Consider the following 16955-nt stretch of genomic DNA (forward strand, 5'->3'; position numbering starts at 1 on the left):
CTGTTTTCTGTGATATTAAACTGAATATTTTTAGGTTTTGGACGAATTACGAGAGGTAATCATTTGCGCTTTTTTTTTTAAAAAAAATCACTATTTTCTGATATTTATAGACAAACCTGTGTTATTTAAAGTTAAATGACAAATTATTGGCATATTCATTGATAAAACTAGTAACTATGCAAGTATTACAACCTTATATGAAATAAAGATGCTTGTTTTGGTGTTTTTTATGGAAGGAGAAATAACATGCTGATATGAAAGAGCACAAGGCTTTTTACTATTTAAAATAAGTTTTAAACTACGCACATACATCCCTCTTATTTCCAGCTAAATATTGTTTTTTCAAATCGTGCCTCTGTCATAATTCACACAACATTCACAGTGACACAGTCAGCCTGTAAAAAAGTGTTAAGGGTTTACAGTCAGGGCAACATCTATTCAACAGCACTGGAATCTTTTACTTTAAATTCAATTTGATTTAAACTCTTATAAAGCATGCGGCCTGCGCTGCGTTGCACCATGGAAAAATTAGAGAAGTTATTTTCTTTTTTGATGAGCATTGAAGGCATGCAGAACTTCAGCAGTGAGGCCTATAACGAGCATTTCATTCTGTACAAGAGCAGCTATGGAACAACAAGAGCTTCAGACGAGCCATAAAAACGTGGGATTTACAGCATATATTTGGCAGGAAAACGCCATTACCACTTTGACCCCCTTGGATAAGAAAAAGCAGAACAGCTTCCACCCCTAACCTCAACTCCAGTAAAACATGCAGACTGAGCGGGCTGTGTACAACCAGCTCACAGGGTAAAGTATATAAGTTATGGATGTGTCGAATGAGAGAAGAAGGTTTTTACTGGTATAGTGTGTAGAAACAGTGTTTGGATTTTCCACGAGGAGCTTTGACTAAAATATGAATTTTCTTACTATTGCATGTACCCTGTGTTTTCTGAATAAATCATCCAGAGGCTGGCAAAACGTGTTTTGTGAGAGAAAGCCAATGAACGGTTTTGCTGCAGGACAAGAAAATGACTGATGTGTTCAAGAGCAGACATGATCATGACACTTTAGAGTCTAGAGGGGCTATATAAAATGCTGCAGAACTTTTTGTAATGACTGAAAAGTATCTTAACCCCAAAAATGAAGAACAACAGCAATAACAGCTAAATTTAGAGTGCGCTTTAAAACTTGTGCGCTTTAAATATTGTGCACTTTTTCCTGCTTTTACTCACACAGGAGTGTCACATATACAAATGCACGTAAACATTTTATAAATTCATTTGTGCATTTGCAGTTTAATTAGTGCACTATTATTTGTGTGCTTTACTTTTCAGCAAGGTTGTTCATCTGATCTATCCATGCATTTGTTTCTTTTTCCTTTTATCTTGTACTGTTTTTTATTGTCATACATGCTGTCTGTGTGATTTATGTGTTGTTGGTGTTTTTATGGGCTTTTGCAAACCATTTCCAATGTAATACCTACTGCAAATCACAAATAAATTAACTCTCTGACTCTCAGTAGACTGGACCATCATTTTTACTGCCATTTCCACATCACCTATCTCATATTAATTCTTATTAATGCTTTATAACTGAGAAATAAATGCATCCAGGTTGACTTTTTTAAATGTTTTGTAAAAGGTGTACTGCAGATATTAATCTTACTTTTCTTTCATAGACTTTAATTTATTTGGTGGCCCAAAACAAAAAATCTCCTGTGACCCACCATGACACAGTCCCCGGGAACAACTGTGACAGGCTGTAAAACGCATTGATAACTTTATTATTAGTTGTTTTTTTAACTCAGCAGCAGTGAGTCAAAGTTGGCAGCAGCACAACAACATACTGTATGTCAGACGAGACGCACAGCAGGAAACTGACTGTCTTGTTTTGAGGAGGGTTATGATAGTTTGCTGAAATATGCCTCAGAGGCTTTTCAACAACGGTACAATGTTGTCTGAAGGTAACATTCAGGAAAAACAAACTTCAGAAAAGAGTTTATTTTTAATGTTTTACCATTTTAATGGCATAGTTTTTTATTTTCCATAATTGTTGTAATAAATAATAATAAACTGTCTTTCTTAGTACCCTAAATTTTACCCCCAAAATTATTCTTTTGAAAATGTCTTCAAGTAATGTTTACTTGATCTATTTTATCAGAAATATACTACATTTTTCTTTTACCAGCTGGCACCATAATGTGTACCGCAGAGGGTTAAGATACAAGGAAACACACAGGACCACAGGATTGTGCCGTTTATTTATTGATCACACACTCATACAACATAAAGCAACATAAAGACATCACCTTTCAAACATTTGTAACATTATAGTACAGATACACTAACCAAACATACTCTGCTCTTAAATTACTCTGCTACAAAAAGAAAACTAAGGTCTTCCAAGATAAATGTGACAGCTGTGGAAAACATCACCTTTTAAGCAAAAGCCAAAGGAAAAAAAAAAAAAGTTGAAAATAAAATAAATAACTAATATGGACACAAGCAAGACAGTGGTTTGATCCAAAACAGTTCAAGTCATTAAAATATTTCGGTAGCTCTTTATTAAAAAAAAAAAAAATTGCCCTCTCTCCTTTTGTTTGTTGCTTATTAAAAAACTAACTGACCTGAAAATGAATCTGCTGTGTGTCTTGAAGGTTGAAGAGAAATTTATGTTATTAGAGGACAATCAGAAAAATGAACATACGAACACGTTGCACTGCTAAAATTTCACAGATGCATTATAGGTACAGTTTATCACCGTTATATACCTTTTTATATCCCATCCCACGTATTATGTACCTCAGTAACATTACACTGATAGCAGATCTGGACCACATTGATCACATACTTCACTTTTATTTGACCTGATTTATGCTAAAAAAAAACAAAAAAGTGAGACAAGTCTAATTAAAACAACAGAAACAGATTACAAAAGGTACCTTAAATATGACCTTAATTTCTTTGGGAGAAGAACCCAAACTGTATCAAAGAACAGCTGAAACAATAATTAACTGACTGGTCTTCTAATTTTGATAATCAGTTCATCATTTAATTCTTTTAAGCAATTATTAAGTCGCTCCAGCAGCTCAAACGTGAATATTCTCTTTCTTTCTTAGTTTTCTTTTGACTTTGGACTGCTGGTCAAAAAAAGACATTTGTTTCTATTTTCTGACATTTTATGGACAAATAATCAGATGAATCTATAATGAAAACAACTGTTCATTGCAGCTCTAAATTAGAGTAATATTATATGGATTATATCAAATTAAGATACTAGAAACAGCAACACTTTATAGTAACCGTCATTAATAAGTGGTAAATTAAAGCAATTAAACTGAAGTTTATAATTATTTCACTGTTAAACCATCAAATTATAATTATGTTTATCAATTATTAATAATGCAATAATTTATTTTATCTTATCAATAGTTTGTGTAATATAAAATAATTAATTTATAAATTATATACTGTGTCAGAGCTGGAATGAGATGATCACAATTACAATCTGATTAAATTAGTATAAATACTTTTAGAGAGAAATGGAACAAATATTTGCAACACTTTGTTAAAGGCTAATAATGAAGTTCACCCCAAAATCAATAAAACACACTTTTCTTCTTACCTGTAGAGCTATTTTATCCATCTAGGTGTGAGTTTCAGAGATATCAGCCATAGAGATGTCTGCCTTCTGTTTCTGTTAGAAAGAAAGTAGTTCTGGTAGATTCTACTGCAGAAAGAAAATAGTTTGTGCATGAAGCTGCTCACAACGAGATCTGTTGATTATCTTGAGCAAACAGGTCTTGATTTCTGGAAACAGACGATGCTGCAGAGATTTTTAAAGGTATGCTTCTTGTGCCATTTGAGTGACATTTTGTTTCATTATATTGGAGAAAAGGCAGAAATCTCTACAGCCAAAACTCTGCAACTCACACCAAGACAGTATAGATTTAGATAAATAGCACTACAGGCCAGAGGAATATATGTATTTTTGATATTGGGGTGGACTATCCCTTTAAAGTTAAATTGCTGAGTACAGTTAGGTTGCAACTGATGTTTTTAAAATTGCTTAATAATTGATTTTTAAAGCAAAAAAAAATATGATCTAAAGTTAAATTAACTATCAATTTATCAGTTATTAATGATGGTTTATGTGTTACCCTCAAAACTATGAAACTGAAGTCTCACCTGCTCTATCAGTCTCTTTCTAATTGCACAGTACCTCATAAATGAATTTAAACTATATTCCATTGTCAAGTACGAGTGATCATTCAGTGACACTGTATTCCAGTCAACCCAGCTCTCAGAAGACAACAGGTTTGTTTTGATGAGGTCTGAAAGACTGGAAAACATGAAGGTCAGAATAAAAACGGACACTGCAGGTGGAAACGTGACGAGACTTCAGAAATAATCCCAACGTCCAATTTTAACAAGGAATTCGAACGTGACCTTACATCTAAATAAAGCAGAGTTTAAACACTCTTTTGTTGTAGAAATAAATAGTCTAAGACGACTGATCCTGACATTTCTAAATCTAAATCTTCATTACAAAAAAAACATGAAAAAAATAATCTCCTAGTACCTGTTGTGTAAAAATGTAAAAACCCAGACATGCAACCCGACGCACTCCACATGAATGCAGACTAATTCGTCATGACGCCTCCCTGTAGTCCAACAGTCTCTGTGGTTCTCGTTTTTTGCGCAGTTCACAGTAGTGTGGGGCCCTTGGTGGTGTAGTTCATCGCGGGGAAGTGCCTGCTGTCGACGTCCCAGTGGCCGAGGGGCTGGTGCGAGGCGGGCGGGAGGCTGGGGTTCCAGTGGTTCATGTAGCTGGCCATGAGCAGAGTCAGCTCCAGTATCTGGGACGAGGGCAGAAACGGGGCAGATCAGAGCGGGACTGATGGCTTTAACATGATGATATGATTGTGTTTCATTTGGTTTCGGGGAGCTGGAGACCCACAGTGCCTCACAGAAGACGTGAGAAACCCAACTGATCGGCAACCAAAAGTGAAGTTACTCTCATTAAGCTGCGCCCACAGTAGTAATACGACTCTGTGTTAAAGCTCCATCGAGATTCTGCACATAAAACAAGAGAAACAAGCTGTTTTCTCCATTAGCTCTCATGTAAAAGCAGGTGAATGTAAATCAGGGCTAAATGTTGCCTCCCTTATCTTCACGGCTCCTGTATAGCACTTCAACACTCAATCCATCTACCCACATTTCCGTTACACTTCAGTGGCTGCTGCTGGTTTTGGATGTGTGGTTTCCAGCCTTTTTTTTTTAAATAAGACAAACACAAAGCCTTATCAGATGAACACAGATGCTCTTTTATCAACACCACCTGTCACGTTCCACATTTGACTTTGAATCTGTTTTAAACTGGATGGTTTTTGACACTATTAACTACAAAAAATCGCTTAGGTTCGATCACTCAAGTGATGGTAGAAGCAAGACATTTTAACCATTTATCTATCACTTCTATCTGAATATTTTAACCATTCATCATTACATCATTACTATCATCACTACTAACAAATTTCAGCAATTAATGCTTTATTCTATTGTATTATCCTATTTCAACTATTTAGTTATAACCTTTACCAAACTATTTCCACTATTTATTCATTTTAGCTATCTGTTTTACCATTTATCCAAAACTTTTAGCTAACTATTTTATCCTTTAGTTTCAGCTATTTTAAATATGTTACCATTAATATTCGCTATCTATTTCAACGACAGTGTTTTTCCATCACAGATATCTATTTAAACATTTATAAGTTACTTTTAGCTAACTAATTTAACCCTTTATTTAATTTAGGTATCGATTTTACCCTCAGTACTCGTTTATTTAGTTACATTTGTTAGTTTTAACTATTTTAACTATTTATCTGTTACTTTAGCTATTTAAACAATGTATCCATTATTTTTTAGCTGACTAACTGTTTCAACCACAACCACAAATACTATGTATTTCACAATTTATCCAATACTTTCAGCTAAATATTTTATCCTCTGAAGCCTGAAGTGTTATGACCTGCACTGCAGACTGGGGTCTCTGTTACAGTGAAAAACAGAAGATTTAAGTGTCTGTCTCGTCTCCTTCGTCATCTTCATGCAGTTCTCTTGCATTGATTGTGTTGATAATGTAGAATCTCAGAAATCAATCAGACACACATACACTTACCTTTGGTTTAGCCATTGCAAAGACCAGCTTCTCCACGCTCTTCTTCCCGACTCCAGGCTCCCTCTGCTGGCTCGTGACCACCATAAAATCGTCACGGCAACCACCAAAGGTAATCACAGACTGGTAGGAGTACGTGACCAGTGTGTGCTGAAAAATGAAAGCAGCGCCGTTGTGAAATGTGCATAACGGATAGAACAGGGAGTATGATCCGATTTTATTGCTGATCCCAAAATAGAGCCTGACAGTCATTTAGGAAATCATTTCGGTTTCCGCTCTTTTGAGGGGCAAATTGAGTGTGAAGACGCGGGACATAATTTCCAGAAAATTCTTGTGATTTTCACTTTGTTTGTCTCGCTGACTTTCTGAAAGTGCATGAGCAACGCTTCCCACCAGACCAAGAATGAAACGGATCAACATGGGCTGCTGAAAATTACAGAGCTCGGGCTAACATCGTTTACATGTTGGAACTGCTGCCTGTCAGGGTCAACAACGTCAAATCAAAGGCCGGCCGTTTTATTTTCCTGTGGATCTCTGCTGTTTTAAACACCACAGAATGAAGATCATTCCAGACCAGTGGTTCGACAAAGTCTGTAGCTGTGGCCCAGCCAGCTGAGCACTGCAGTTGCAGAAGAAGATGTCTCACTTTTTTAGGTATAAACTTAAGTAAATGTAAGAAGAACAGATTTTCTAAATTTTAAAATGTTAAAACATTATGTAGTTCTCTCTTTTTCCATGTTTTCTGTAACAACAAAGGATAGAAACAGTGTTGATGGAGGTATTTACTCTGCACAGTTTGAATCTCACCATTGTATAGTCCAGCACACACAGTCCATCTTCATTGACTGCCAGCCACACCTGGCTCTGCTCAACAGGAGAGGGCGGGACAGGCTGTGGACAGGGAAAACAAAGACAGGTCGTGTTACAGATGTAATCCAGATAAGTAAACACTACAGTGTCCTCTTTGGGTCTTCTTCTGGGTCTCAAACTGGTCCAACCAGTGCTTGAAAGCTTGACTTCAAAGCGATGAATCACATAAAGTCATACAGTCTACATCTACTCTAGTAAGACAATAAGTCAGACAAGACAGTTAATATTCAAAACTGATGAACTATTTTGTAAACATACACTTGTTCTGAATTTGATGCCTGTAACAGGTGCAACAGAAGACTGGGAAAGTTGTGTACTGCTCAAAGACACTTGTTTGAGACATTCAAAAGGTAAACAGGTTAATTGGTAATAAGTGACAGTACGTTCAAGTTGAAGACTCCGTTAATGCTGAAAGGTACACACAGGTTTTGGAGCAACAAATGCTGCCATCCAGACTACGTCTTGATCAGAGACGTCTTTGGCACGTGTTACAACAGCATGGCTTAGAGTTCTGGTACTAGACTGGCCTGCCTGCAGTCCAGACCTGTCTCCCCTTGAAAATATGTGGTGCATTATGAAGCACAAAATACGACAACAGAGATCACAAACTGCTGAGCACCTGAAGTCGTATATCAAGCCAGATATACGACTTCAGAATCATAGATCAGGTATATAATCCAAATGTCAGCGTCACTCACCCTGCACACTACGTGGTGTGCTGGGGTGCAGTGGCTGACAGGGTGTCACCTGAAGTGCACACTCCAGAGTGCACTATGGAGGAGTGGCTGACAGTGCATCATCTGTGCTCTGTTTCTATCACTCTTCTTGGCTGCCATCACTGCGAGTTTTGCCGTTTGTGGGGATTAAGAGACACGATTTGTAAAGTTAAAAGCCTACCATGCTGTTGCATTGCTCTGTGTAAAATGATGCAACTAAAAAACCAGAGATCAAACTTGTTGGCCAACCATTCATTTCACCATCTCTCACCAGATAATCACCAGTGCATGTTGTGACAAGATTTTTTTTTCAAAGTGCACCAGCTAATATAATATATATTTATATATATATATTTTGTAAGTTCTGTTTTATCCTGATATTGTAATTCACACTGACTCACAAAAAAATAACAGTGACTGGAAGAATCTCAGTCAACTGAGGATCTCTGACTGAACATTCAAATCTTCAACTTTAAGAGGGGGTTAGGGGCAGAGGGGCACCCTATAAGCAAGCAGCTGCAGAGTAGACATTCTGCTTCCTGTGTGGACGGAGATCATTTTCATTTTAAAATACTGTTTTAAAACGAAACATAGTGAGGATGTAGCCACAGAGTACAACATCAGTCACAAAACAAAGTGGAGTGAACTTTCACCTTGGCACTGAAGAGTTTGGCTCCAAACAGGGGCCACTTCCGAGCCACAGTCAGGTATATTCTCACACACTCGGGTGCACTGCACCCACGTAGCATAGACCACTTAGTGGCCAGACGCTCAGTAAGATCTCTGGAAGGAGAAAAAGAACAGTGGTTAAAGTTTGAATCTCATCTCAGCCGAATCACACGAACAAGCTGTAACAGTTTGACTTTTGGTGCAGCTTTTGTTAGTAAGTGATTATTTTGTTAAGGGTGCCAGCCAAGTCCCTCCCTTGGCAATTAAGATCAGTCAGTGAGGTTTTATTTAATTTAGAGTTCCTTTTCTTTTGTTTTAACAAACACACCTTTCTTTTTTTAGAAAACAAGAAGGTCCTGTCTGATCTTGCCTGACATAGATCAATTTCATTGATTAGTGTATGACGAAGTGCTACCACTTTGTTTGCCAGACTGTTTTCGTTGCAAGGGAATATTGCAAAACACATTAAATAAATCTGTATGAGGACATCAGGTTCTGATGTTGACGTACGTCTTTGTTTGTTTGTTGTACCTGAGCTGTTCTGAGCTGCAGTCCTGTTTGTAGCGTTTGGGGTAGAAACGCTCTAAGGCCTGCAGGAGAATCAGCTGAGATTTAGGCTGAGGAGAGCTGCTGGGAGACGAGGCAGCCGGTCGCTCCAAATCACCGTGTTCAACCTGGAAGAAGAAAAACAAAAGCAGAGAAAGTGGAAAGTGGAAGGTGGTTTAAAAACACAAAATTTTTTTGTTCCAATAAGTTTGATTCCAGTTTATATTGTAGCTTGACATAATCTTTACCATGGTTGGGCAGTAATGGATTACACAGCACTTGTCATTTCAAAGACAACTTGTGGAGAGGAATAGCAAATGAGCCACATTTCGATGCTGGCGTGTTTGTCAACAGTCAACAGTCAACAGAAAACCTCTTTGTTTAAACTTACAACCCCGTCCTGTCGGAGTATGAATGAGCCACATGTGCACTGTGCACAGCTGGAACTGTTTACCAATCATATAACACACATCTTACCAACAGACAGCTGCTGTTCCAGGTCAGTCGGCTCTCTGAAACTTCTCTTCTGCTTTTACAAACTTGGTGTCATCCTGAAATATATCCTGAAGCAGCTGTGTTACATTTTCAGCTCCTGATCCGAGCACTGAAACTCACCAAGTTCTCTTCTCTTCCTCTGTTTGGGGTGAACCCAGGAATGTCATTTATTCTTCTTTTTATTAATTAAAATGAGCACCTGGTCATTTTCTCTTGATGTTGATAAAGTCTATTTTGTTGCAGTGGAATTTATTTTGTAGGCTTAATCACTTATTTACAAAATCATGCTGTGCTTGATTTGAAAAGTCAGGCACCTCGAAATCTTGCCTCCACTTTGTGAACCATTTTCTTTGTATTGAAAATGTGTTGAGGTGTTTAAAGATTTAAAAAATGCATTAATTTTTTGTCTGTATCCATTGTATTTGTATAAGTTATAATATTTCCCTTGTTTGGTGTTGAAGTAATCCAAAACTATTCAGATAAGATACATTTTTACATTCGAAAAACTGCCATGTAATTTGTAATCTGACCCAACGTGGATCTTTACTGACCTGTGCCATGAGGGCAGCCACTTCAAGAGCCAGCTCTTTGTTCACAGGGAAGTGGCCTTGTTGAACTTCATCATTCACCTGGTATGCCAGCAGGAGGCGCTCTCGCTCCGTCTCTCCTTTCACCTGAGATCTGAAACACAACCTGTACAAACACAAATGAAGAAAAGGTTGTCATGAAACTTGTTTTCCTGGGAGAGAGGCTGGAATTATGCACACTTCACTTCAGTTCTAAGATGCAGGAAATTTAAACCCCACGCTTAAAAAAAATCTTGTGAAAAGTGAGAATAGCAGAATAAATGCCACATCAGCGTTTTATTGTGTGGTAAATGCTTGGTTTTAAAAGGCTTTTTCTTTAGGGATCGCCAAAGCTTCATGGGGAGTTGACAGGGGTCTTAACTTTTTAAGAAATATATACAGTAGGCCTAAATCTCAGCATTTTATTCATTTCTGTGAAAAAAACTGAATGCAATTGTTACTTTTTAAGTTTTAGATTATTAATCAAGATACTGACTAGTAAAATATCAACATGAGCTTTATTCACAGATCCTTCACTCTCTACTAAACAGCCTCGTCCTGCAGAAAAGTAATCCGTTTAAACAACCAAGGAGCTAATAGAACAATGGCCAAATGTTAGGGAGAAGGAAACACTGAATTTGTCCAAAAATTTGATTTGATTTTTGTTTTGTTATTTCACATTTTATTTCCTTTCGTTCTGCACTGCACATACTGTAATGCAAAAGAGTGGATAAGATGTGCGTGATAAGATGTGTAAGAGTTTCAGTGAAAAACACTTCGAAACTTCAACGTCACAAAAGGGATGAGAGAGCCTAGGTCAAATTTGAGAGCGTTGCGTCATCAAGCTCTGCTGGATGACGTTCAGTTCATAGTACAAGGTTTCAAAGCGATATGCCATACAGAATCTGGGCCACATTGTCAATGCCCTCTGGACCCTCCTTCAAGTACATCCTGCAGTTACTGTGTTCCAACCAATTTGGGTTAGTTGTAAAATTTGTTTCTGTACTGTTACTGTTACGCATTGAATATAAAAAGAAATATCCATAAAATATGTAATTAGTTTAGTCCATGACAGAAACCAAAGATGCTGAGGGCATGTGTGTATATGTATATATAAGTGAGTGAGTTGGACCCAGATGTGACCACAGAAATCCTACCTGCTCTTGTATGTTAGACGGACGATCCGTGTCCCCTCATTTTTCCCAGGATGCAGCTCTTTCAGGGCCTGCTCCCACTTGGAAATGACATCACAGATCTGGCAAAAAGGGTAAGAGTCAAACATATGGAAGCGTTTACCTTATTTCTAGTTCTGTCAGCAGGTGGCATCAGTTACAGAGACAAAGACAGTGATCTGTTCAGAAATGTTCTGCACTGTGTGAGCCAGACTGGTGGGCTGGTTACACACAATGGAACCGTTTCAGCGACCAAAATGAAAAGCAAGTGGAAGCACCTCTTTTATCCTGATTGAGTGGAATTAAATTACATAGGGAAGCAAAGTTATGCTGTAATATGGCTACATTTACAAATCAAAAAGTCACACAAAATGTTTGGACAGCTTTAATTTGTCAAAATAGTCTTCTCCTACCCACTACTGACCATTTAAAATATTAAGTAACATGAGACAAATTTGAATAAATACACCGCAAAAGCCTCAGTGGTGTTTGGAGGGTTTCTTCCATCCACTTATGTTCAGTGACCCGCGCTCGTACCTTGGCAGACGGCTGCAGGCAGTGCTCCAGGTCTTTGCCAGATGGATCATCAGTGAAGAGGGCAAACCCAGACAGCTGAGGCTTCCTCACGCCAATCCTCTGGTTCAGCGTGTTGAGAAACTCTTCCACTGTGGTGGAGCCATCGAAGCCCACCACCTACATGAGAAAACAAAGGACATGTTCTCATACTTATTGTTGAGAAGCACCGGTGGCAGAGCCGCAGCATCAGTATTTTTTTATCAAAAGTGTGTCAATTATTAGCAAGAACAGTTACAGTAGCAGATTAGAAGAGCAGATGTGCTGTATGCTGCAGCTGGAAGAGGAAGTTAAGACTGAAAACAGTCGTGTTGTTTCTAGGAACTAGTGAGATGATTAATGGTGATCCAACAAGTTCATTTTGAGTGATAGATCCATGAGTTTGAAGGCTTATTAGCTGGTAAGTCATCATTGTATAAAAGTAATTTGTGGTGCTGCTAGACAGCCACATTAATACAAGTGTGTGCCTCCCTTTATGGGAGAGCAAATGTTTTTTTTGAAGTCAGTGAAAATGTTTTTGAAAGGCTTCAGTCCAACAAATGCAAATAAGCAGCATATTTAATAAGACAAAACATGAGAGTGATTAGAAATAAACAAAACAGGACTCAAATGTCAACATTATGAATGAAGCATCAAAGCTTCAAACTATTCAGTGCAGCCCTAATAGAAAGCCAGCGGTCAGGAATATTTGATTGATCAGTGCAGCTTCCTGCCAGATGACTTTGAACCAGGTACACTTTTTTGTCAGATGCCTCTGTGTTGGCACTGTCGCCCTGCAGGTGACATTCAACATTGAAACAGCTATTACATAATCTGCCTGTAGGTGGCAACATCAACACGTCCTCACATCTGCAGGTGTAAAGTGATGCTGCTATGACTTTGTTTCCATATAAGCAGTGCAGGTTGGAATATGTGGAAGTGGATCAAAATACACAAGTCAAGTCAAGTCAAATTTAATTATATAGCCCAAAATGACAATTTGCCTCAGGAGGCTTTACAGTCTGAACAGTGTGCAGCACCCCATGTCCTATAAACCCTCAAAAGAGTCAGGAAAAACTCCCCCAAAATAACCTTTTTAACAGGGAAAAATGGAAGAAACCTCAGGGAGAGCCACAGACGAGGGATCCTCCTCCCAGGACAGATGTGCAATACATCAACAAAACAGAACAGAACAGCAAAATCACAAAATATATACTATTTGAAGACAGAGTTTGTAATAAAAAGAACTGTATTTAAGAAAAAACTGCTCGCCCTTGAAGGACAGGAGAGACGGTGTCCTTAAGATATTAATAAGAGAAGACTACAAAGGTAGACAAAGCCTGAGTCACTACAAAGACAGTGACAGTGTGCTGTTGTATTTTTGTGACTGTGTGTTACCTGGTAGGTGTTGTTCATGAAGTGTACTGGGATGCTGAATGGCAGTGAATGGTGGTAAGGGTTTCTCAGCAGGATGGAGACGATCTCCATACGTGAAGGTTTAGCCTCTCGTTCGCCATTCTGCAGGGTTCGCTCCACAGACCTCTGACAGTACACTGCATACTTCCCCACCTCACTCCTGCGTGGAAAAAAGGGATAGAGGTGTAAACAGAACACTAAAAACTGCTCATTTTAGTTACTTTGGAGTTTTTCTGATACACTTTAAGAAGCCAAGGGTCAGCTACAGGCTTCAGGCACCTCACCTTGGGTCAGCATTGCGTTGCAGGTACTGTCTCAGATACCAAAGGAAATGTTGTTGAGGGAGGAACAGAGCCACACACAGAGACAACAGCTGCCAGCACTACAGGACGAGGAGGCAGAAGAAGAAAGAAGAGATCATTTTATGTGCATATTTTTCTCTAAGTGAAAACTTTTGCCAAGAATGCAGCCATACTCTAATTATAACTCCTCTGGTTTTTTGACATGTTCCTTGTTAAGTGAAAATAAATGTGAAAATTAAACAAACATATCCACATTTTCTCCCACATGCAGCTGTTTTGCCTTCAGTATGCACCGGGCTGACCTGTGTGAGGGAGTAGTTGTGCGGCGTCCGGCGGTTTGTCTGCTTGATGAGCTGACAGAACATTTCATTCTGCAGCTCCGGGTGGGTCAGGCACACTTGCAAAGCATTCTGGGCCAGCGAGGTGTGGTAATCGACAGACGGAGACTCGACCAGCACGTTGATGAAGAGCTGACAGGACTGACAGAAGAAGAAAGACTTCTTAATATTTTCAATCTGCATCTGCTGCTGCTGCAACACCAGCAGGTGGAGGCAAACACACACCAGAGACTCCAAATAGAAAAGCATCTTAAAGGGATAGTTCAGATTATTTGAAGTGGGGCTGTATGAGGTATGACGTCTCTTCTCACTTAGTCACAGTACTATCTTTATCTCATCTCATGAAGACAGCTCGGTTGAATGTCCATCGTCATATGCCTTATTATATTTATGTTTTAATAATAATCTACAATTTTATGCCCTTAATGTTGTGTTAGTTTTTCCCTGTAGTATCGAAAATACTACTATGTAGTAATATCTATTTTTTCTTCAAGTTATTCTAATCTAAAGTTAAAATCTAAATTAGAAATTCCAGTATCTGGCTGGTTTAGAGACAGCAATATTTCACTTATAGAACAGCAATTTCCAGGTTGGAAAAGGCAGTCTGACAACAAAGTAAAGCAGTGAAAATACTCTAAATATAACAAAACACTGAAACTGATTTAAATCTTTTTAGTTGGAGCTTGTTTAAGTGGCTAAAATACGTTTTGCTGCCGTCCACAGCAGCATGTTACTCCTCTGGCAGTCCTCTCTGCTTGTCCAAACTGTGAGAGTGTCAACTGACATCTACTGTAGGCAATACAAACTAAAAAAAAGTACATCATACAACCTCTTTTCAAATCATCCAAATGATTCCACAAGACTACCAGTAGGTGGAGGCAAAAACACAACCAACATATATATATGTATGTATAAAAACATTAAAATAAGGCTGGTTTTACATGGCAAAACTTTCATGCAACTAGCTGCAGGTTACAAATGCATGAATTTCTATGCAACTTGGGAGTTAAGCTATAACTAAGCTGGGGGCAACGTTAGTCACCTGCTAACTGCAGTTTAAACAAACTTTGCCTCGCTCTGTTTGTTAACAGAATTACCAACCTTGAATGAACGCTACGACTATATCTCCCTTCTGAAAACAGTCTGCTTTATTTATTTGTTAATTTCGGTGATAAAAAGCTGGAATGTAGAATGTTTGATGTCATCATGTGACACATTATCAGTGTATTGATTGGCTGTTGTGCGAAACACATTGACAAAGTTGAGAGTTTCAAAACTGTTGCAGCTGAGTTTCAAACATGTTTCAAGTGTGTTGCCAAGGGCCTCATGCTATGAAACTCAACTGCAACAACAACTTAATTTCACCTGAGTTTCAAGCAGCTAAAGTTGCATGAAAGTTTCACCGTGTAAAGCCAGCCTGACAGAACTCCAGGTGATCATATTATTCAGGTCAGGGGAAATAAAAAACATCAAAAATACATGGCAGGATGTGGGTAAGAGCAAAAATGTTTGTGTCATTATTATTGCAAAGTAATCTTTGTTCTCATCCACAGGGATAGTTGAAAACAAAGAACCAATTTACCGGTTTTCATCAGTCCAGTCAGATTCATTAATACTTCAAAGGCATGAAGTAGAGCTTGAAAAGTGTGTCACTTCCATTCATCCTGTCTCTTTGTGTGTGTTTGGGACTGTTTTTCAAGGCTGGCTGGTCAAAGAGAGCCGATCCATTCAACTTTCAATCCTGCAGTGTAGTGACTGTAGTGGACGGGGCTGTGAAGCATGAGTTGGGCGTGGGAGGGGGCTCCTGGGTGGGCACACTGAGGTCTACAGAGTTGAAAAGAGAGGAAAAGGATCTGCCATCTTCCTACAAGGTCCCTGCTCAGCTCTGATCCCTTTTCTCCTCCCCTGTCCTGTGGCTTCCATATCCATTGCTGCCACTCTCTGAAGGCCCTGACCTCCCATGTCTCGTCTTTACAGGGGCTCCTTTCACACTGGCTGTAAACCAGAGGAGAGGTTAGCCTCAATCAGAGCAGATAATCAAGGCCATTATCTCTCTTCCACGCTTTTAATGAGCTGGGGCCCTCGTCCTCGAGCCTTTGATCTGGTTTAGAGGCAGGAGGGAGAAAGAGACGAAGGCCACAGAGCGCATCCAGGAGTAGGAGGGGATAATGGGGGGCTGGAGTAGGATGGATGATGCTTTGAACAGACGCTCGCAGGGAGAACCGGACAGAAAGGAAGGAAAGAAAGGGGTGAAAGGAAGAGAAGGAAAGTAAGAACAAAAAGAGACAGACAGAGGGGTGAGAGGTGGAGAGACCGACCTTGAAAAGCTTGAGTGCTTCAGTCTGCAGAGCTTCAGAGGGCAGCGTGGTGAGAGGCGAGCGCAGACCCTCTTTACAGAAGCTCAAAGCCTCGCTCTTCCACAAGGCACATTCTGGGAAAAGAAACACACACACACACACACACACATCAACCCACGTAAACACATGCACAGACATAAAGATTGAGTTTCAAAGCTGTAATGACTCAACAGCTGACACAAATTCACCCACAGCGCTCCAGTCGTAAACACAGTCTGCAGTGCGGATTAAAGCTGTCAGACACCGTGGATCAAAATAACATGTAGCATGCTACTGCGTAAATTAAACCTTTCAGTCGGTTATAGATCTACTGTATGTGTTACAAATACATGTCCAGTGTTGTCAGCAAAGAATACGCCGTGTGCCTAATCAAATTGGAGTAACACAAATAACAAATAACACAAACTCCATCACAAAAATTCACTGAAATACCCTGAAGCTTATGTTTACACAGATACTATTTACACCCCGGTTGGCATTGCCAGTGTGGCTATTTGCACCCAGGTTGAATTACCTCTTTTCAATATACATGAGCTGGCCTGGCTTGACTATGTTTGACTTGGCCTGTCAGCCCAGCATGACAGGAGCAACATTACTACCTGCTTGAAGGTGTGTCTTTAGACTGAAGACGAGCTTGATGAAGTTCGAGCGGCTGTAAAACGGTGGATAAATTGTTCACATACATCTTCCCATTTCCTTTCCACAATAAAAGCACCCTATTGTTTTGTTATTTAAACCCTTTTATTATGAAGCAGCACAATCAGGAAATGTTTTCA

The 16955-nt window shown here is 39.1% G+C and overlaps 1 protein-coding gene across 2 annotated transcripts in view; it reads right to left on the reverse strand.

The window, feature by feature from the left end:
- Positions 1-4567: 4567 nt before the first annotated feature.
- Positions 4568-16955, reverse strand: part of plekhh1 (pleckstrin homology domain containing, family H (with MyTH4 domain) member 1) — a 52659-nt gene continuing 40271 nt past the window's right edge. Inside the window, exons 19-30 of one of the 2 annotated variants that reach the window (XM_084742329.1) lie at positions 16141-16253; positions 13787-13963; positions 13467-13564; positions 13165-13342; positions 11752-11907; positions 11200-11297; positions 10028-10169; positions 8967-9109; positions 8420-8549; positions 6988-7071; positions 6184-6330; positions 4568-4858 (exon numbers count right to left, since the gene is read on the reverse strand). In XM_084742329.1, coding sequence (XP_084598455.1) covers positions 4706-4858; positions 6184-6330; positions 6988-7071; positions 8420-8549; positions 8967-9109; positions 10028-10169; positions 11200-11297; positions 11752-11907; positions 13165-13342; positions 13467-13564; positions 13787-13963; positions 16141-16253 — 1619 coding nt within the window. In that variant the 3' untranslated portion in view covers positions 4568-4705. Of the gene's footprint in view, positions 4859-6183; positions 6331-6987; positions 7072-8419; positions 8550-8945; positions 9110-10027; positions 10170-11199; positions 11298-11751; positions 11908-13164; positions 13343-13466; positions 13565-13786; positions 13964-16140; positions 16254-16955 lie in introns of both variants that reach the window. The other variant, XM_084742328.1, reaches the window with a different exon arrangement.

This window comes from Lutjanus erythropterus, chromosome 18 (assembly GCF_056507025.1).
Source record: "Lutjanus erythropterus isolate fLutEry1 chromosome 18, fLutEry1.hap2, whole genome shotgun sequence".
Lineage (NCBI taxonomy): Eukaryota > Metazoa > Chordata > Actinopteri > Lutjaniformes > Lutjanidae > Lutjanus > Lutjanus erythropterus.